Source organism: Panthera onca, chromosome D1, assembly GCF_046562875.1.
Source record: "Panthera onca isolate mPanOnc1 chromosome D1, mPanOnc1 haplotype 2, whole genome shotgun sequence".
NCBI classification, from domain to species: Eukaryota; Metazoa; Chordata; class Mammalia; order Carnivora; family Felidae; genus Panthera; species Panthera onca.
Window position 1 is genome coordinate 29,233,701 of NC_138348.1, and position 21,131 is coordinate 29,254,831.

The 21,131-nt window shown below is 41.0% G+C and overlaps 1 protein-coding gene across 3 annotated transcripts in view; it reads right to left on the reverse strand.

Annotated features, from left to right (window-relative positions):
* Window positions 1-282: 282 nt before the first annotated feature.
* ELP4 (elongator acetyltransferase complex subunit 4) overlaps window positions 283-21,131 on the reverse strand; it is a 247,679-nt gene continuing 226,830 nt past the window's right edge. Inside the window, exons 10-11 of one of the 3 annotated variants that reach the window (XR_013550168.2) lie at window positions 9,154-9,695; window positions 6,341-6,445 (exon numbers count right to left, since the gene is read on the reverse strand). Coding sequence is in view for 2 of the 3 variants with exons in the window: in XM_078433344.2 (XP_078289470.1) it covers window positions 6,314-6,445 (132 nt within the window). In the remaining variant the exon portion in view is untranslated. Of the gene's footprint in view, window positions 6,446-9,153; window positions 9,696-11,164; window positions 11,720-21,131 lie in introns of those variants that run through there. The other 2 variants (XM_078433344.2, XM_078433345.2) reach the window with 2 other exon arrangements.

The following is a 21,131-nucleotide window of genomic DNA, read 5'->3' on the forward strand; positions in this document are numbered from 1 at the left end:
GGCACGCTATCAGTTGGAACAAATCTTCATTTTGGTATCCAAACTTTTATTCATTTTGGTGTATTATTTGTAAATGGGCATTTGTATGTTATGAAAAAAAAAAAAAAGAACAACGTAGACTGGATGGATGTTTGATCTGTGTTGGTCATGAAGTTGTTTAAAAAAAAAAAGGAAACCATGATCAACAAGCTTTGCCACGAATTTAAGAGTTTTATCAAGCTATATCAAATACTTCTACCCATCTGTTCATAGTTTATGGACTGATGTTCCAAGTTTGTATCATTCCTTTGCATATAATTAAACCTGGAACAACATGCACTAGATTTATGTAAGAATATCTGTTGGTTTTCCAAAGGTTGTTAACAGATGAAGTTTATGTGCAAAAAGGGTAAGATATAAATTCAAGGAAGAAAAAAGTTGATAGGTAAAAGGTAGAGTGTGTCTTCGATAAAAATCCAATTTGTTTTATGTCAAAATGTAAGTATTTGTCTTCCCTAGAAATCCTCAGAATGATTTCTATAATAAAGTTAATTTCATTTATATTTGACAAGAATACTCTATAGATGTTTTATACACATTTTCATGCGATCATACGTTTCTTTCTTGGCCGGCAAAAATTAATTGTTCTTAGATATAGTTGTATTACTGTTCACAGTCCAATCATTTTGTGCATCTAGAATTCATTCCTAATCAATTAAAAGTGCTTGCAAGAGTTTTAAACTTAAGTGTTTTGAAGTTGTTCACAACTACATATCAAAATTAACCATTGTTGATTGTAAAAACCATGCCAAAGCCTTTGTATTTCCTTTATTATACTATTTTCTTTTTAACCTTATAGTGTGGTGTTACAAATTTTGTTTCCATGTTAGATAATCATTCTAAACAAACGGTTACCTTCATACATACTCTATTTTATATCCTGATAGTTCTTAAAGAAATAGTTCTTACCGCTTCATTAATTACAAATGTGTTCGGAAAAAAAAAAAAAAAAAAAAACCCACTTAAAGCCGTGTGTAGATCTGTGCCCATTTGTACCCACAACGCACATATATAAAAATGGTCACATCCCCCGGTTAGCCATTTAATGCAAAAACTCAAAGTCTAGAAATAATCTAAAAATGCAACAAGCTATTAACTGGGAATTGTCTTTTGAATTAGGGCTGGCATTTTCAATCTGGGCAGATTTCCATTGTCAGCCTGTTTCAACAGCGATTTCACTGAAGTATATTCAAAAGTAGATTTCTTATACAAGACTCTCTGAAAGCTGTTGCCTTTCTCAAATAGGCCCTCTCCCTTCCCTCTCCCTCCCCTTTGCACAAGAGGCATCATTTCCCATTGAACCACTACAGCTGTTCCCATTTGAATCTCGCTTTCTGTGCGGTTGTGGATGGTTGGAGGGTGGAGGGGGGATGTTGCATGTCAAGGAATAATGAGCACAGACACATCAACAGACAACAACAAAGCGGACTGTGACTGGCCGATCGGAGCTAAAGGCCTTCAGTCATTGGCAGCTTAAGCCAAACATTCCCAAATCTATGAAGCGGGGCCTATTGTTGGTCAGTTGTTATTTGCAATGAAGCACAGATCTGATCATGTTTAAAGTGGCGGCACGCAGGGCAGGAGTGCTTGAGCCCAAGCAAAGGATGGAAAAAAATAAGCCTTTGTTGGGTGAAAAAGGCCTGTCTGAGACTTTTATTTCTGTCCTGTGCAACATATAAGTCAATATAGATAAGTTTTCTGCAAAGTTCAGTCAAAGGCTGGGGGTTCTGGCGGTCTAGAAGAAATGCTTGCACAGGCAGAAACCTCTGGGGACAAAGACACATTTCCACTGAATTGTACTCTGCTCTTTTGTTTTGTTTTGTTTTTAATACCCAAAGGCAAGTGATCAGAAATACAGAAATTAATTGGAGGCTTTAAAAAACAGCCTTCTCTTTCCACGTCTCCTATTTTCTGGTTAAGGAGTTATTTGTGAACAGATCATTGTGATTCATCTCTGTGGCATGCTATATATTAATCATTTTATTCCACCAGAGTTACTGCACATTTAGAGACACCTTCCGAGGTTGAGTGCAGTTTTTTTACGTGCGCATTTAGTTTTCATCAACGTCAACCTTCGTGCACGCTCGCACACTTCTGCAGTGGCGTGTGCACGCATGCGCACTGTTGGTACAGTTGCCCGCGCAGATATTTCTACCTCCTGACATTTTGCAGCCTGTATTCCCTGAGGGACATGTACCCAGGGAACTGTCAAGAGAAGGGCCGTGTGGTGTGTGCTGCAGCTGCTGGCTGGCTCACTCTTTCCCCGCAAGGAGGGGCGGTTTCCAACTGGCTATGATTTGGGTCAGGGTCAGGCAGCCAGTCCTGGCCCAAGGCTCCGCTGTGTGGAGAGCACGGACTTGGGAGAACTGGGCGTGGCACTGGGGGCACAGGAGCTGGGAACGCGAGAAGGGGAGCGTCGCGGGAGCCGAGGGTCTGTGTGTGTGCGCTCGGGCACGTACACCTGTCCTCTGAGGGTCAGGACTGCCAGGGCGCAGTGGCGCAGCCTGGTTTAGTCTGAAGCATGGCTGCCCGGCTGCAGAAGCTCACTGGTCCAGCAGGACAGAGCGGCTGCCTTGCCTCCTGCCCTCGCCCTAGGGAGATGAGCTGTCCTTCTGAATGGAGCTCCGGGCCCTCTCCCGGGGCCAGCACGGCAGGCGCTGTGTGGAAGCGGTGCCCTCGTTGTGGAAATAATTTATTTTTATTTATTTACTGATAGGCATATTTATATATTTATCCATGGGAACGCTGCAGGGATGCTTCGATGCCATCTTCCAGGATGGTGGCCATCTATCTGTCTGGGATGTCCTCAGTAGAGTCACAAGACTAATGGCGTATGTTTTTCTCCAAACTTGACTGACTTAGACCAGGTGAACAGAATTAGAGCTGAGTGAATGCAAAACATCCAAATTACTCTGAATGAAAAACTGCTTTTTACTACAATGGATTTCCAGAATATCCTCCCCCCAAAGCTGGGCTTCCTAACTCTTAACTGGTAAGCAACTGGCTTCTTGCTGTGGCTTACACAATCATTTCTCCCTACCTTTTTTCCCCAATGAGAATTAGGTTTCCGAAAATTCACTCAGACAGTATTAAGCTCTAGCTTTGTTCTGTTAATTTTTTGCTATATAGGGTGGGGTCTGTATTCTTCTGCTTACGTCTTTTTGCTCTGGGCCTTAATGTTAACAAGATTTACAAAAAAGGCTTTTCTTCTATGACATTTGGCTCAAGAAGGCCAAACACAAATTCTTCCCTTTTCTGTTTCTCAAGATTAAACCTCATCTGTGGTATTTTTTGTTTCCTTGTTTTTGTTTTTTGCCTGGTCCTGAATGATTTCACTTGCTCATTTTTAAACTTCCAAATGTAAGTACTTAGGGTATTTAAGTTCGGTGGTGTTGATGGTGACTATGTTTGGAAAGCATTAACAGGATGTTTTAGAACTGGCATTCATAATGGGCTCTAAACAAATGAATAGCCACCCCCCCCTTCCCTTTTGTATGTGTATGCGTATGTCTGATTCTTTACAATTAAAAGACAGGGAATTGATTGCAGAGTGTTGCTTCCTTTTGAAGTGGCGGGTTTTTAAAAAAAATTTTTTTTTTTCTGTCTAGTGTTAGTATTTGCAGACCCCAGAGGTAGAGAGAAAAAAGCAAATGGAAGAGAGGGAGAGAAAAGGGGTAACTGATGGCTACCAAGAAGAAATTCAGAAGGTCTTAGAACCTCAGCACCTGAGAACAGGGTGAAGCAGTCAAAGTATTTACCTCACGTTAAAGAAAGGCAACGCTAGTGTAAGGAATGAATACCATATAGGGTTATGAAGTGTTAGAAACATTTAAAAGATATGAGGACATTTCAAATACTGTGTTTGGCATGGTTACTGAAATATTTATATCTTTGAGACAAGTTGATAACTGAAAAAAAAATGTGTTAATGGAGTTCGTAATGTATCAAAACGGCCTATATACCTACTATGGCATTACTGAAGACCAGTATTTTTATGTAGTAAGTTATCAGCGTACGGATAATTGATAATGTTTTCAGAAGAAAGGAAAACACGTTTAGAGTGGGTTTTTTTCTAAGGGAAAACAAAAATATACATCCCTCTGTAGCTTATTTTTACAACGCCTGCCTAGTGAGTGAGAACAACAAAGCACTTGGATCTGAATTTTGGAAAGCCCAGCTACTATTATTGTTCAACATGCACTTTTACAGAGTTTGAAAAGTTTTTTTTTATGTTTAAGACAAGGGTTCAAATATGCACATTCAAGTTTTATGGTGTTTGTCTATTTGCATAGCATATACTAACTAGTAATTGAGTGTTCATTTTACAGACATGGTAGCCGGGGTAGTAAATCAATGACCTCTCAAGTATTTTGAACAAGCGATTTACATATCTGATGACCTCACGTTTCCTTGTCAGAGTCAAATGCTATATAACTGCTCCATTGTGTGTTTGTACAAAGCGAATCCCAAGATGGTAAGAAAAGGGTTAGAGTTATTAAAATAATAACCCAACTAAAATATCCACTTGAATTTATTCAGATTGTTCATAATGCTCTCAAGGGACATAGCGATGCTTTTGTGGAGTACCTACACATTATTTATTATCTATGGACTAAATTGATTTTTTGAAGTTGCTTTAAAATTTAAAAGCACTTTTGCTTAATATAAAAGCCCTTTAATTTTAACTGACAGATCAGTTCTGAAACTTTATTTTGAAAAGAAAATGGGAAAGAATTTGTGTCTTTCGAATTAAAAGAAGTGAAAAAAAATAAACCAGACATTCTAAAAAAAATAGAAGAAACCTGATTTTTAGTACTAATAAAATAGCGGGTGACAAAATAGTTGTCTTTTTGATTTTGATCACAAAAAATAAACTGGTAGTGACAGGATATGATGGAGAGATTTGACATCCTGGCAAATCACTGTCATTGATTCAATTATTCTAATTCTGAATAAAACCTGTATACAGTATGTGTTTATGCTACAGTGGGTTTTTTTTCTAAGTGACTGACATTCATCATATTGGTTAGACAGTTTTAAAAACCTAGTCTTTGTTTTCTACAGTGTTGTCAAGAGCAAATAAAGTATAATTTGTGGTGTATTACAAGCAAACTGCTTAAAAATGCTAGTTATAATTACTTCAAAATTTATTCGAACATATCTGAAGATGTATTTTGGAAATTCGGTTTCTCCTAATGGATGTTGAACAGCTTTTTATAAATTGAGATTCTTTACTTAAATGCAAGTTACTTTTCAACCTTCACTTTTTGTCTATGTGTCAAAAGCTTTGAGAATATGGAACTATGATTCAAAAACCTACTGTTTTATATGGAAACTATTTCGATATGCTATATGCTCCAAAATGCACATTTATGTGGTGATAAATGTACATTCCCAACCAATGCCCATAACTCACAAAGGGCTTACCTAATGCAATGGAAATCTGAGTTAGTTTTACTTTTCTGCTTTGTCTCAGACCTGCGTTCTGTGAAAATCTCTCGCCAGGCTTCAATACATGCTTTCCCCTAGCATTAATGTCGCCGTCAGTTTGAATTTCATTCCTGAATTATGTCTGTTGACGTAATTTCATAGTGCTGACTTCAATTGTTTAGGATTACTAAACAGAAGACCATCAACTTCTTCTTCCATGCTTTCTGTCACTCAAGTTCTTTATTTATTAACCACTATGGCAGACTGCTTATCTTTAATGGAATCTTAATCCCGAAATATTATTTTGCCTTCATCAGTTTAATAACAGGATGCCTAAATGCAAAATCATTTTATAATGGTCTTCATATGTTAGCAAATGAATTTTTCATTTTGAAAAAAAAAAAAAAACTTTAGCATTTTTGGGGGCAAGTGACTTTTTCAGAAATAAAGAGAAAATGTTTTTCATATGCAATTACGAAGCTCATACTGTTTTACAGGCTACCCGCCGTCATATGCACTTCACCCTGAACTAAGTGCCTTAATACACGTACACTAATGACACTGTGAGGCACTTTGAGTTTTTGACGTTTTATTTAAAAACAAGGTCATTTGTTTTCTGTAGATAGGGCATAAAACAAAATTTTCAAATGAAAGCATTTTTGCTCTACTCTTTCTGTAGAAAAGGTTGGTTAAGGAAAATGAAGAACGGTGGCCTCATTTTGCAATCCTAACTGTTTTCCAAAGATTGGAGGGTCAACTCGTTAAGAAAAATATTTACATAAGCTATTAGCAGTCATAATGAGAGCGTCATATAATCCTGCGCGCAGCTACTAAGGAGGAGTCACTAGAAGTCCAGGTGCTTCTTGCCTCCGGCCATCACGCCACAGCCTGGGCCCAGCAGCTTGGAGGGCTCTGCCAGATCCTGTTTGCTCGAGCGGCTCACTGTGTCTGACAAGTCTGGAGGCAAATGCAGTCGCTATGGCAGAAGATTTCAGGAGAAGGAAAGAAGAAAAAAAAAAATTAATTTTGCTTTAGCTAGCACACTTCAGAATACAATATTATGCTCTGTTGATCAGCATTTAGTCTTGCATATAAAATTCCTGCTAAAACAATTCTTCAGACTGAATGAAGCCCAAGAGAATCACATTTTATTCCCACTATAGGTTTTACAAATTGTAGCCGTTGCGGAAACTGGACCAGGGATCTTAGGGCAACATTTCCGGAGTCCAAACCTAAACATGTTAAGATGTCTCTTATTTAGGTCCAAATGAAAACATGTAAATGCATACATAAAAGGCATACTTGAAAAATAACACTGTTACAGTAATGGCAGGGTTGGTTTTTGGCTTTGTTTTGTTTTTGCCAGGATTCCAAAATGCTATTTTTTAATTGACTGTAGCTTCAGCTATTATGGATTCCTACAAATGCTTATTTCCCTTTGTCTGTTCAAAGTTGACCTGATGATTCTATTTCAAGGCTATACTTTCCTTAGGAACTTAAAATTTTTGTAGAAATATTGACACAGTGAAAAAAAAAGATACCAATCAAAGGGTCAATATTTTTTATATACTCAGGTAAGTCAGCTATGATATCAATTTCAGGTCTTGGTAAGTTTGTTTCTATGCATGACATCGGTCATGTTTTCAAAAGTATAGTTTAGCTTTGAACAGCTCCCCATCTTAACTATTCTGCAGAGAGATGCTGATTCAAGCAGATGCAGTAACTGACCATAATTACACAAAAGTTACTGTAATTAAGGAGAAATACTCATATATTAAAAGAACTTTTTTGGGGCACCTGGATGGCTCAGTCAGTTAAGCATCCGACTACGGCTCAGGTCATGATCTGGCAGTTGGTGAGTTCGAGCCCCGGGTCGGACTCTGTGTTGACAGCTCAGGGTCTGGAGCCTGCTTCGGACTCTGTGTCTCCCTCTCTCTCTGCTCCTCCCCTGCTCCTGCTCTGTCTGCCTGTCTCTCGAAAATAAGAGAACTTTTTTGGTTTTCAAAAGGATCTCTATCAAATTCTTTTAACTGTTAGTTCCCCAGCCTATTCAATTTTCATAAAAATCCAAGCTCAAGGGAACATATCTGTTGTGTGAGGCACACAGTGAGAGTAGGAGTCTAAAGGTAAGTGAGGTAGGATGGGTCCATCAAGGTCTAACCAAAGCTTTGTGGTGAATTGACCTGGAGACAACCTATCTGAAACCCTTCATTTGGAAAACTCCCTTCAATATGAAAAAAAAAAAAAAAAAGTAAGATGAAAAAGGTAGAACCATTTTTTTTGGTCAAAATATTATGATCTGTAAGCATATGTTCTGGTTAGTTTCTTTCCTGATAAAAGGCCTGTTTATTGTCATGTAAACACAAGCTGTGTACAGAGGATCAAAATATTTTAAAACATTAAAAAAATTTACAAAAATACTCTTTGGTTTCAGTTTGCCTGTACTTATTTTTTAATGCCAATATACCTAGAATGAAAGACACCATGATGGACATATGTTCAACAAAGATGGCAGAAGTGTTGAGAAAAGCTGTACTCGCCATATGATGATATCCATATAGTAATATTCATTTGTATCCATAGCACCCAACCTGTCTTATATTAAATAACTAAATGTCTATTTCTTGAATGACTTTTAAAAGCTCAAATAAAGACATACTTGTTTCTTTGTTTTAAACAATTCTTTCATTTATTCACAGCCTGGTTTTTTTCCAGAAAGCATGAAAGGCTCAGGAATCTAAAAGACATGTATGACTCTAAAGTCTGAGGTCATGAATGTCTTTTCAGTGTTAACTCTGTCAGTGTTCGTGTGAAGAAGAGGGAAAGAAACATCTAGTTAAAAAAACTATTTTTTTAATGTTTATTTATTTTTGAGTGAGTGAGAGAGAGAGAGAGAGAGAGAGAGAGAGACAGATTGTGAGTGGGGGAGGGGCAGAGAGAGAAGGAGACACAGAATCCCAAGCAGGCTCCAGGCTCTGAGCTGTCAGCACAGAGCCTGACTCACGGCTTGAACTCACGAACCACGAGATAATGACCTGAGCTGAAGTCAGACGCCTAACCGACTGACCCATCCAGGTGCCCCAAGAGATATCTAATTATATGTCTGAACTTCAGTGTTTCAAGATCTATTGCTAAGGAGTAAAGGAAAAAGGCCTAGGATATATGCATGATCTGAAGTTATCTGCAACTCAAAGAAAATTCACCGTAAAAAAAAAAAAAGTGTGTGTGTATACTTTTGGTTGGGACCTCATAAGGATGATGTCAGATGGTGATTAGACTATTTTGGAAATCAACTGGAGTCAACAAATAGTTAGAATCTACTTGAAGCAAGGTGAACAGAGCTCTTCTACATTACTCATTTCCTTACGATTCCAGGAACACAAGTAAGACAAGCAAGCTGGTAACCATCATAGTGAGAAGCCCAAGACACGTCTACAAGACAGGCAGAGACAAAGCAGAAACCAGGTGGGGGAAGGAGAGCAGAAAAAAGCTTCATGGAGATGGGCTAGGTGCTAAATAATGAATTGGATTCTGACATGTGGAAATGGTGATTTGCTTAACAGTAGAGCTAATACATCTTTAAGATACATTTGGGTGAAGGGTCATACTGTTCTGATAATCTAAATGAGGAAACTAGTGTAGTGTGTTCAGAACAGCATAATACAATTTATTTCAGGAGCTTACCTATTTGCTAAAAATTTCTCTTCCTCTGCTTCTCTAGGCAATGAACGTGGGCCAGTTGGCTGAAAGCCCTTCATAGCAAGAGTAGCTAAATGTGACGTGTGACATGCTTGGAAATCTTTCAGGTTGAATGGCTTTGAAGAAAAGTCAACTATCATTTGTGTGTAACTTCTGAGTACAAAAAAAATTTGGTTGATATGATGAAATGCTTCTGACTAAATGCTACATTGTGAACGCGAGTTGGATACTTATGTCCTTTGAAAAAGCCCAACGATGGCTCTTGGAAATAGGTGAATGATCTTGCTGGCTCTGGTGATTGTTGCTTGAATGAGCTTCCTATGCACTCTAAATTCCCAACCAGTAGGTTTTGTTTTCTTCCTTTCTGAGCCTCCCCCTGTGCGCCATGTCAGTGCGATGTGAAGCAGGGAGGAAGAAGGAGAGATCAGGTTCCGGCTTGCCAGGTGTGTGAGGGCTTGGAGGCTTCCAAAGCATTTACACATTTGACATGTAAATGGTCAGATGCTGCTGTACCCCAGATCTGTCTTCTGAAAAAAAATACGTTGTAAAACACTCCTCATCGCATGTGGCCTCCTTTAGAATAAAGCTGCAAGGCCGTGGGGACGTATAAACTTTTAGACCTTGCTGTTCCCTCAGTAATGGTTTAAATAGAAACCAGATTGTTAAAAAAAAAAAAAAAAAAGAAAAAAGAACAAAAACAAAAAACCATACCATTTTCAACGTCGTAAGCCAAATGAAGGTATTTATCTTTCTCGTTTTATACCTGGAGTTCGGAGGCGAGGGCCAAAAACGTATCCTACATCTTGAGTGGAAGCTTTGCCCACCTCATTTTCTTTCCCCAGATTCTGGGAGGAAGGGATTGTGCTGCTAATGCGAGAGCTGCCTATCTGGCTGGGTGCCTACTTTCCCCCTTGATGCCTTGTCTACAATGATGATTTCTACAGAGGCAAAGGGATTTGAGAAAGATGTGACAGCTCCCAGTATCTCACAGAGGCCTAGGTGATCTGCAGTGATCTCACTGGGTTAACGGGTCCCTCTTCTCTGGTGCTACAAGGTGGGAAACATCGGGGCTGGCAAAATACTCTGGCAGATTAGGGGAGCTCCTGCCAAAAGGCACCCTTAGGCCCGGAGGAAGCCCTGGGTCAGAATGAAGCAGGAGCAGCAAGAGCACTTTGCTCTGCAGCTCAGGGTGGGGGTGGGGGTGGGGGGACCAAACCAGAGCCAGACTTGGAGAATCTTCCCCCACTGCCTACCTCTGTGTCTCTTTGTTGGGCTTAGCCACTGTCCGTATGTTGTTCCTTCTTGAGTCGGCAGCTACACTGGGTCCTTGTAGGTGCGCAGGATTGGGTTTCCTGGCTCTGGAGTTTCCCTTCCTAATTCCTTTTCTCTCAGCCTGCCAGACCTGCGCTCAGCACTCACCGTTCTCAGACAGAAGGGGCAAGATAATGAACCTAGATTACACCTGGACTTGAGACAAATCGCAGGTAAATACCCATTAAAATAAGTTTAATCAATTTATATTTTTCCTATTTTGCCAAGACCAAACCACCAGGCACTGTTTGTTTTCTCTTTGAGGTCGTACATTTTAACCCTTCACAGATGAATACAGATTTGTTTTAATCCTTTTTATATTTCTGACATTTCCTGAAGGGTCACACTTTGTATTACTTAGAGTCACAGAAATCAGTGTGACTATTTCAACAATACTTTCTAATAGACTTTTCTTTTGTTCCTTAAAGGACAGCCAATTTATTTTACTTTTATTATTTTTTTAATGTTTATTTTTGAGAGAGAGAGACACACACAGAGTGTGAGTGGGGGAGGGGCAGAGAGAGAAGGAGACACAGAATCTGAAGCAGGCTCCAGGCTCTGGGCTGTCAGCGCAGAGCCTGATGCAGGGCTCGAACCCACAAACTGTGAGATCATGACCTGAGCTGAAGTCGGACGCTCAACCGACTGAGCCACCCAGGCGTCCCTAAGATTTTATTTTTAAGTAATATCTACACTCAGTGTGGGGCTCGAATTTACAGCCCTGAGATCCTGCTCTGCCGACTAAGCCAGCCAGGTGCTCTCATAGCCGATGTAAATGAAACCTTGTAAACACCTTAAAACACAGAGGCTCTACCTTGGTCACTTAACTGAGGCAGCCAGTGAAAGTGTGGTATGTCCCTCTGTCACTCACTCTCAGTGTGACCTTGGACGAGTCAGTTCACCCCTGTCTCAGTGTCCTCCTTTATCACAGGGGGATAATTCTCCCCTCAATGGGACTGTCGTCAGGATCAAATGAGATGTACAAGTGTTCTCTGAAATATCAAGCACACTAATATATTCACATTTCTTAATCCAAAAAAATGTTGAGATGGCTCATAAAAGTATATATGGCTCAACACGATAAAAACAAGTGCGTTTATTAAGGCAAGGAAACAACTACATATGTAATGAACTACACATGATCGTAAGCGACAACAACAGAATATGAGACTTAGCCAGCAGGTCTCAGTCACTGTGCTGGCGTCAGAGCAACGAGAATACATTGCTCTCTACTGTGGCCCTGTAAAGAAATCAAAAAGGGAACTGAGATCGTAGTCCTGGCTTCTGGAAAGATTTAAAAAGTCTAAACACTTTCCTTCATACTTAGTAAGGCAGTAGTGAAAATGGGGCATGTCACATGCCCATCTTCTGGGCCAGTGAAAGCAGGCACAGCTGTACTGCAGAAGCAATTTGGGGTCCATCTTATTTTAAAAATCTATCTTTTGCACATGTCCTCATTGCTGTCAAAATAACTAACAAAGGACATGTCAGAAGATAAAGCTTCTCTACTTGAGTTTTAAAAGCATTTCTCCCTCTTTACATGATGAGGAGAAAAAACAAATTAAACAGACACCCTATCCTATTCCATTCCAGAATCTTGCAAGAGCCGAATGATGCCCTCACCTGGAGGATGATTTGCTGATTCCTGAAGCCAAGTTCTGTGTTACGAGGCACCGCTCTGAATGGTAGGGGATGGACTAGACTACAGGCCGAGTAGCTGGAGTATAGAGACACTCCCACCCCCTCCAATAAATGGCTTAAAAAAGGTAGAAGTTTATTTTTCTCCCATTTTATAGCACAGAAGTAGGCAATTCTGAGCTGTGAGGACTGGTCTGCCAGCCTCAACAGGCGCTTCTTCCACTTCTGGCTCCAAGGCTGATGTGTTTGCTTTCTCTCAGCTGGTGGGAAGAAGGGGCCAAGAAGGCGCAAGACCTGGAAGTTAACACATCACTTCCACTCATGTCCAGAACTTAGACATGGCTACACCTGGCTGGTGACAAGGGAGGCTGGGAGATGTTGCAAAATGTGTAAAAGTGTGTAACAAACCTATTCCTTGAAAAAAAAAATTTTTTTTAATGTTTATTATTAAGAGACAGAGAGAGACAGAGCATGAGCATGGGAGGGGCAGAGAGAGGGGGAGACACAGTATCTGAAGCAGGCTTCAGGCTCCGAGCTGTCAGCACAGAGCCCGATGTGGGGCTCAAACCCACGAACCGCGAGATCATGACCTGAGTCGAAGTTGGACGCTTAACCCACTGAGCCACCCAGGCGCCCCTAACAACCCTATTCCTATGGAAGATGAAGCAAATGGATATTGGGAGACAACTATAGGTTGTTACATTGTTACATTGTTACACTTATCCATTAATATTCCATCATTACAATGTAATGTTACATTGCAGTTACTCTGTACCTGGTTAAAATCTTGCCATGTGGAAGATATGTCTGCTTAGTTTTTGGTGAGTTTTGTGTTATTCTCATATATGAATAGGCCAGGGGAAAACAATGCCAGAACTGATTTTTGCTCTTTTTGGATTGGTACGTGTACATTTGGTAGTGGCTGCATATTTCTGGAAAAAAGTCTGCCAAATATGGGTTAGGTTTTAACTTTTAGTTTTTGTTTAAAATGCAATTCATTCAAAGGGTTTAAGATTAAAATTGTTTTATTGAATGTCATAATTATACTATATCCTTTGAATTGAAAACAATTCATTCGGTTCTTCCTGATTGATCTGAAAATTAGACAAAATTTCAGAGCTGGCATATTGCATACTGGCTGCCCATTGAAAAATGCTCAGGTGTGCAATTATTTTGACCGTCAATTATATCTGACAGTATTGTCTTGCCTCCAAACTCACCTCTCTGAAAGCAGATTGTGAAGAACTCACTTGTCTAAACAAAAGTGTGATTTGTGAAAAGGCATGTGTCTGTGGCAGAGATTGCTAGCTTACTCCCAATCTTATTCTCTTCCTTTGCAGCCAGTAAAAGCATCTCTGGGGTGTGTGTGTGTGTGTGTGTGTGTGTGTGTGTGTGTGTGGCTCAGTGGGTTAAGGGTCTGATTCTTGGTTTAGGCTCAGGTCACTCATGATCTTATATTTCATGAGATGAAGCCCCATGGACTAGACCCAGGTGGGGCTCTGCACTGACAGTGCAGAGCCTGCTTGGGATTCTCCCTCCCTCTCCCTCTGCCCGTCCCAGTGTGCACGTGCACGTACTCTTTCTCTCTCCCAAAATAAGTTGTCACATTTCTCAACTTCCCTCGCCAGTAGATGAGGCTGAGTGACTAAGTTCTGGCTACTTATGGTTAAGTTTGGGGTCAGATCTGTGAAAGAGGGGAGGTGCCATTGACTTCCCTTTTCCCTCACCTCGGCGAGAGGGCCACTGTCCTGGGCCCTGATCCACCCTTCCTCATGGGGTAAGGGATCTCAGGGCAAAGAGGATGTGCCCCTTCTTTATAGGACATACTCTGGGTATTCAGAATTCAGAACTCCTTGTCCAACAAGCTACAAAGTCGGCACGGTCTCTTTCCCAGGTTCGTGCCCCAAGGGTGGATCATGTTGTCTGTGTGCACACCCTGGGACCACTGTTTGTGTGGTGTGTGGATGGAGTTTGTGTACAGGATGGGTGTCCCCAAGCATTTGCATGTGGCCCTGTGTGTGGGAAGGAGACAGGAAGAGAAAGGAGGTAGGCGGCAGGCCATTTCTCCCCCTGTCTCCAAGTTCTAGAGTAGAACCCATATCATAAATTTAAACTTGGTTTTCCAGGAAGTTATATTTGTGAAGGAAGGAAGACAATGAATATTTCATGGTTTCTCAGCTTGATAACTTGATATAATAATTATGTGGTCCTACATTCACATTATTGCTCTAGGCTCCACAAATATTAGGGGAAAGCCTACCCATCATCTTCCCACTTGCTGAAATGTGGACTTGAGGGTGGGTGCTGAAGCAACAATTCTGGACCATCAACTGGAAGCTATGGTTAGAGGAGGGTAGAGCAAAATGAGAAAATTAGTCTAGGGTCTCCTGACACCATGTGGGCACCCAAAGACCCTGGGTCACTGCCCTGGGCTTTAAAGTGAGACATAAGTGAACCTCTGTATTATTTAAGCCACAGTAGTTTTGGATTTCTGTAACAACAGACTAACTTGTATCCTGTTTATGCAGAATTTGGTACCTGAAAAATGATGTGCTTGAGTTCTGGGATTTAAGTGGCTTAGTGGTTAGAAAGTGGGCGGTGAGGTCAGATTGCAAACTGGAAGGCTGGTGACCCTTGTTATGACTGTGATAACTTGGAAGGCAAAAATTTTACCTCCTGATCAGTGGCTCCAAGGTGAAATGGTGGAGAAATTCAGAAAACTGTTGTGCTAGTTGCTTCTTGCCACATTCAGCAACGTTACTTACAAATAGGAAAGGAACTTAGGCTAGAGATAGAGATTTTGGAAGAAGCGTCAGAAAGGAACACGCCTCTGTGTGAGGCACTCTGCCTGTACCCCAGAGGCCAAAATGATGAAAGCCTTGGTAATTTGGGGCTCCGAGGATTGAAAAAACAAAAACAAAAACAAAAAAACTGTTTCTGCCCTACATGCTGAAGCAGGCAACCTTCACAGGAGATGTTGGGTGTTCCTGAGCTTTGGTGAAATACCCTCATTAAGAGACTGGCTACAAAATGGGATCCAGTTCAGAGATGAAAATGAGATGAAGGGTATGGCCTTCCCTCTTGAGCTGATTATTTTAGATGGCGTCAAGCTAGTTACTCATAAGGAGAAAGAGAGGGACGTAGCTAGAACAGAAAAGTCGGAAAATAAGACTCAATGGGGTGCCTAGGTGGCTCAGTCAGTTAAGCATCCGACTTCAGCTCAGGTCGTTATCTCGTGGTTTGTGAGTTCGAGCCTCAAGTCAGGCTCTGTGTTGACAGCTCAGAGCCTGGAGCCTGCTTGAGATTCTGTGTCTCCCTCTCTCTCTCTGCCCCTTCCCTGCTCATACTGTGTGTAAGTGTGTGTGTGTAAGTGTGTGTGTGTGTGTGTGTGTGTGTGTGTGTGTCTGAAAAATAAATAAACTTTAAAAGACTCAAGCCTTAGAATGCAACAGTTGTGGTGGACAAGTATCCATTCCAACCTCTTGGTGGAGGCTGCAAAGGTGTGAATTATGCTTCTCCAATTAGAAGCATTGTACTAGATTCAGAAGGTGGAGGAGAAGCAGAAGGAATCTTCCTGCTGCTCTACTGCAATTTGCCAGTACTACTGCAGGGACTTTTTTTTTTTTTTTTTTGCATCAGTATTCCAGTGACTAGTCAACAACTCCATGGGAATTGAGAGGCAGGTGCAGAAGTAGAAGCCAGACCAGTGTTTCAGTGCCCAGTTACTTGCTTCGTGGGGGTCGAGGGATCCTTGTTGCTGTGGTAGTAAGAACCTACCAGCCACAAGATTACCGCCTCGGAGGTGTGCGCTTTCAGTTACCAGCACCCAGTTGGGGTGGCCTCCCAATTCCTCACCTTTCTGACTGAGGAAGCAGCAGCTTCCCTGAAGGCCAGTTTTCTGGCGATGTCCTTCAGCCCTCCCAATTATTTTGCTAGCCCCCCAATTTTCTGGTATAAACTTTTCCTCTGCATAAAATAATTTGATGGGATCTGTTTCCTGTCTCCTGAACCTAGAACTTTGTCTTGACAACTCTTTGGGTGTGATTACTTGTGTGAGAGACTGAAGGGAAGCTATCAGACTGGGAACCTTCTAAAGTCTTGAGGGGATTGTAGTGCCAAAAAAACCACAAACCTGGTCAAAAGTCTATGATTATTCAACCCTTAGAATAATCTTAGGTCCCCAAACCTGATCTATCAATAAGTGGGCTGTGAGAACTGTGCAGCCCCCCAAAATTATCCTCTCTGATGGTGACTTCATGTAGCCATGAATGTTAATGGACAAGGAATAACTTCCTTAAAGGATACAGAGGATAACAGACAAGGGAGTTCCTTCCAGAGAGCCGAACTGGGGATTATAAATTGGGCTGAAGTCCCCTACTGCCAGGGCAGAGAATTCCTGCAGTTCCCAGCCAGTAGGATTCTCCACTCACCCCCAGAGAGGCAGTAAGTGTGTGGGAAGAAGGCTGTGCATGGATATTTGGGTTCCAGTGGGTTGTGGACTATGACAAAGTCTGATGATTATCCTCCAATATCTACTCTTCCTTTTCCCTTTGGTAGAAGAACTCTTGAATGGGCAGCCATCTGGAATAAAAATTGCATTTCCATGCTTCCCTTTCAGCTAGTTGTCGATCATGTGACCAAGTTTGAAAAGAGCAGAAGTAATGTCGCCATGTCAGGACACTGGAATGGAATTTGAACTCAGGTAGTCTGGCTTCCAACTCCATATTCTTATTCATTACTCTATGTGCCAGAACTCCTTTAAGTACTAGCGATAAAACAGTGAACAGAACGGGCAAGATCCCTGCTTTCAAAGAACTTACAACTTCAGAAAGGGACAGTACATAGACATTTACATGACTCAAGGAGAGACAGGTAACATATAGGAAAGCAACCAAATGAACAAGATAATTCAGATAGTGACAGGTGCTTTTAAGGAAATAAAACATAGTGATATGATATTGGCTGGAGGGGGTACCGCTTTTATTTGGTGATAGGGCTTTTTGGAGAGTACATTTGAGCTAAGATTTTCAGTTTGAGAAGGGACCTATGAAGACCTGGAAAAAGAAGTGTCTAGGCCAAGGTAATCAAATGCAAAAGCCTTAAGGCAGGAATAAAGTTGGCATGTTTGCAAGATAGGAAAAAAGTCAGCTTTTCTGGAGCGGTCAACAAACAGGGGAGTGGCTATGAGACATTTGGCTTGGTAGGTAGGTATCTGTGGAGAGGTTTGTAAGTGACTTGGACTTAATTCTTAGAGCATAGGGTAGCTCTGAATACCAGGGCTATTTCACCAATATCCTTATAAAACCATGCATAGACATTCTCAGTAAAGAATTGCAAACAGATATATTCTATTAAAGATAGAATTTTCTCGGGGCGCCTGGGTGGCTCAGTCGGTTCAGCGTCCGACTTCGGCTCAGGTCATGATCTCACGGTCTGTGGGTTTGAGCCCTGCATCGGGCTCTGTGCTGATGGCTCAGAGCCTGGAGCCTGCTTCCGATTCTGTGTCTCCCTCTCTCTCTGCCCCTTCCCTGCTCATGCTCTCTCTCTGTCTCAAAAATAAATAAAAACATTAAGAAAAAAAATTAAAAAAAAAAAGATAGAATTTTCCCAAAGGCGGTATACACTGGCTTTTCTAGATCCTGTATTCTTCTGATTCAGAAGAAATATTCTATCTCCTAAGTGGTCCACAGTATCCCCTACTCCCATTCTCCTCCTGTGGGAAGTGGTGGTTGTCAATGTCGTGCCAAGTCAACAGGAAGATTCTAGTTGGAGTGGTTGGGCCCTGTATGAAATGTTCATGGAGGAGAAACTCTGGCAGTACTGTTTGTGGAGATGGTGTGCTGAGTTTAATCCACTTAAAATGTGAGCCAGAATCTTTTGGACTGTGGTGTAATAAGAATACCACCAAGTGTCAGTCCCAGTGTTCCTGAACTTGCGGACATTTAAGATGTGGGGGAGTTATGCTATTTTCCTCTCTTATTTCATATATGGACAGAGAACAGACTGGATTACTCCCAAAGAACTTTGCTTAAAAGGGTTTTACCTTCCAGACAAACTAAAGGCAGTATCTTTCCCTTTTCTTTTTGCTTTCTCTTTTGCTCCTTGGCATATTTTATTCTCATTCATGTTCTAACATGAGTAGGATTGGAAAAAAAAAAAAAAAAAAAAAACCACTATCTAGGTAACAGATGGAATAAGGTGGCTTAAACTGTTACCTAAACTTGTACAGTAGAAATACTTGACACATGCCTCCCTCCAGCCCTCATTAGCTTCCTCTTTGGGATAAAGGGATGGGACGGAGAAGTCACACATGCCACTACTGTTCCTGCGATCCCCTGCTTGTGAACCATCACCTCAATGAGACTCTCCGTATCTCCCCAACTGACTTCCTTCCATTCATCTTCCCTTAATTGTGTACAGGGCTTCTCACTCCGGCAGTGTTTTTACTGGTCTCCAACTGCTGCTTACCCCAAGGCTTGTGTGGCTATGGAACACACAATGCAGGCAGGAGCATATAAGCTCCAGAGTGCGTAGAATTTGAATGAAGCTTCAGCAGGGCCAAGCTGAGAGATGCTTGAGACCTAGGGCTCAGACCTACTGCTGCTATGGCAGTAAATGGAAGAAGACCAGGATCTTCCTGTGCACAGACTGTCATTTTGATAGGCTCTTCAAGCCTGCTTTGTCCAGGAAGCCCCTGTTCTACCCCCTACAAGTGAGGAAACATTTTAGAAGCAGTATTTTAGGTACTACCCCTCAGGTGGCTTAACAGTAGTAAGATATTTTAGGAACATACCATGTTTTAGAACCAAATGCTGAGCTTGAGGAAAAAAACAAACAAACTTCTTTTAAAAATAAATTCAGACTAATTCTATGAGAATTCCTTTTTATCCCTTTTTTCTTGTAAAGCATATGGAAACTGTTCTGGAGGTGGCAAAATGTATCACTCCCTTTGTTTTTGTCTACTAGAATTCAAACTAATGTTTGCTCCTTACTATAATCTGAAACCTCTGACTCAGTAAACTGTTAGCAGATAAATGTGTGTGTAAACTCAAGGTTGATCCCTAAATCCCAGAGATTTTTAGAACTACAGCAGATCCACTATTCAGTGTAGGGACTGGCAGAGGGCTGTCTGATCGTTTATGGAATAGATGAATTCTAAGATGTGAACAAGCCGAAATCAGGGACTTCTGAAATTGGATAATTGCTTAAGGTATCAGAGTAATGCCAATCCACTAAATAACTTTCAAAGTTGGCAGCTTTTGATGAACACTCCTTTTGGAAATGTGGCGACCATATATTTTTTTATATGTAAGTACAGCATATGTAAAAAATATATTGATTTCCTTTTGGCTGTCCATGAATGAGTACTGAGAGCATAATGGCCAATGTGTTTGCTTGCATAATGCCCTGCAGTGTATGCAGAACATTGCTCTACCAAGTCCTGAGACGGGGTATGAAGTGCTCGGTGTAAATGGCAACGTAAAACATCCTGACGGCATTAAATCTCCTGACTGCTCTTCAGTTACTTTAAGACCCCCACATTGCAGGGTCTGCTAGTTCCTGGGTATGAAGAAAGAATTTTTAATGGGGCCAAATGTAGGTGTTTACAAGGGGGAATTGTTGTTTTTTATTAGGAGCTGCCTTATGTTCAATAGTTGTATTTACTTTGTCAAGCTAGCCAGAATTAGAAATCCCCATTGCTAGGCAGCCTAGAGCGTCTGCGAAGTATTTCTGGGCATTCAGAACTGAAGCATGTGCTGCCCAAAGGCAGGTTTCATTACAGTGAGTTATTTAGTCCCCGGTTCGTCCCTCCCTACCCCCACACCCCCAGATAGCAGCGCTTCTATAACAGGAAATCTTGGTTACTTTATGCTGAAACATATTTACATGACTGAAACACGACAATTAACACATTTGTAAAGCTTGAGGGATAGGCACACTTTAATGGTTTTTTGAAGTAGGCTGATTTCCTGGAGCTTTTAATCTTATTTTATTTTGTTCTGCATGCATGAACAAGTTCCTCCCTACTATAGGTGTTTGACAAAGTCTACCTGGTATGAATGTGAATGAAAAGAAAATCATACAAAACTTAACTTTACATCTTATCTTTGTCAAACCGTCCCTAACTTCTCTCACCAGTTCGGTGTATACTGAGGGCTCTGCTCTTACTTTTGACATGTTGTGTTAGCTTTTATACAAAGGCAGTTGGGAAGTATGCTTTGGGTTTGGCAAAATGAAACGTGTATTTCTCTGTACCAACTGTATACAACCTTTTCACATTGAAGGAGAAGTATCTGTTACAGTAGAGATTTTCTTCACTTTTCATGGTCAGATAAAGGCACACTCTCAGAGGTAGTGCACATTTTTCTTGCTCCAAACTTAAATGAACACTCAGGTGGTATTAAGTACAATTACTTGATAAGTGCTATTATGTGTGTTTTTGTGTGTTTGTGTGTATGCCTGTTTATACATATACATAAAAATATGTATACACATATACATAAAAATATGACAGTGTTATCATGAATATTTTAATAGCTTTTAAGTCTATAGATCAATTACTGAAATCTTGGTAAAATTCAGGAAAAAAACAAACAAACCCTTTCATATCACCGCCCTGTAAAACAAAATGAAAACTTCCACTTTCCCTTTGATTTCTGAAAGCATGCTAACCCTGGAAACCACCCACCCCAACTCTTACTTAAAAGTTTATGGCAAATTTACAAATTACACTGGTTTCAAATAGTCACCCAGTACCTCTATTTCCACCCTCCATAGACCTCCCTCCTCACCAATTTCAAAGGGAGCTCGGTGAACAGACTGGGCAAAGCAAGAGCCCTCTCTCTACATGCCTGAGGGCAGTGATGGGGCAGCACCAGACCGAGCGCTCTAGCTGAGGGATACAGATCAGGGATGAGGACATAACTCCAAAGAGTAACTCTCTGCTGAAGTGACTTCACAGATAAGTAAGCAGAGAATCAATTTAGTCTTAGACTCTCTATGAATAAGGGGAA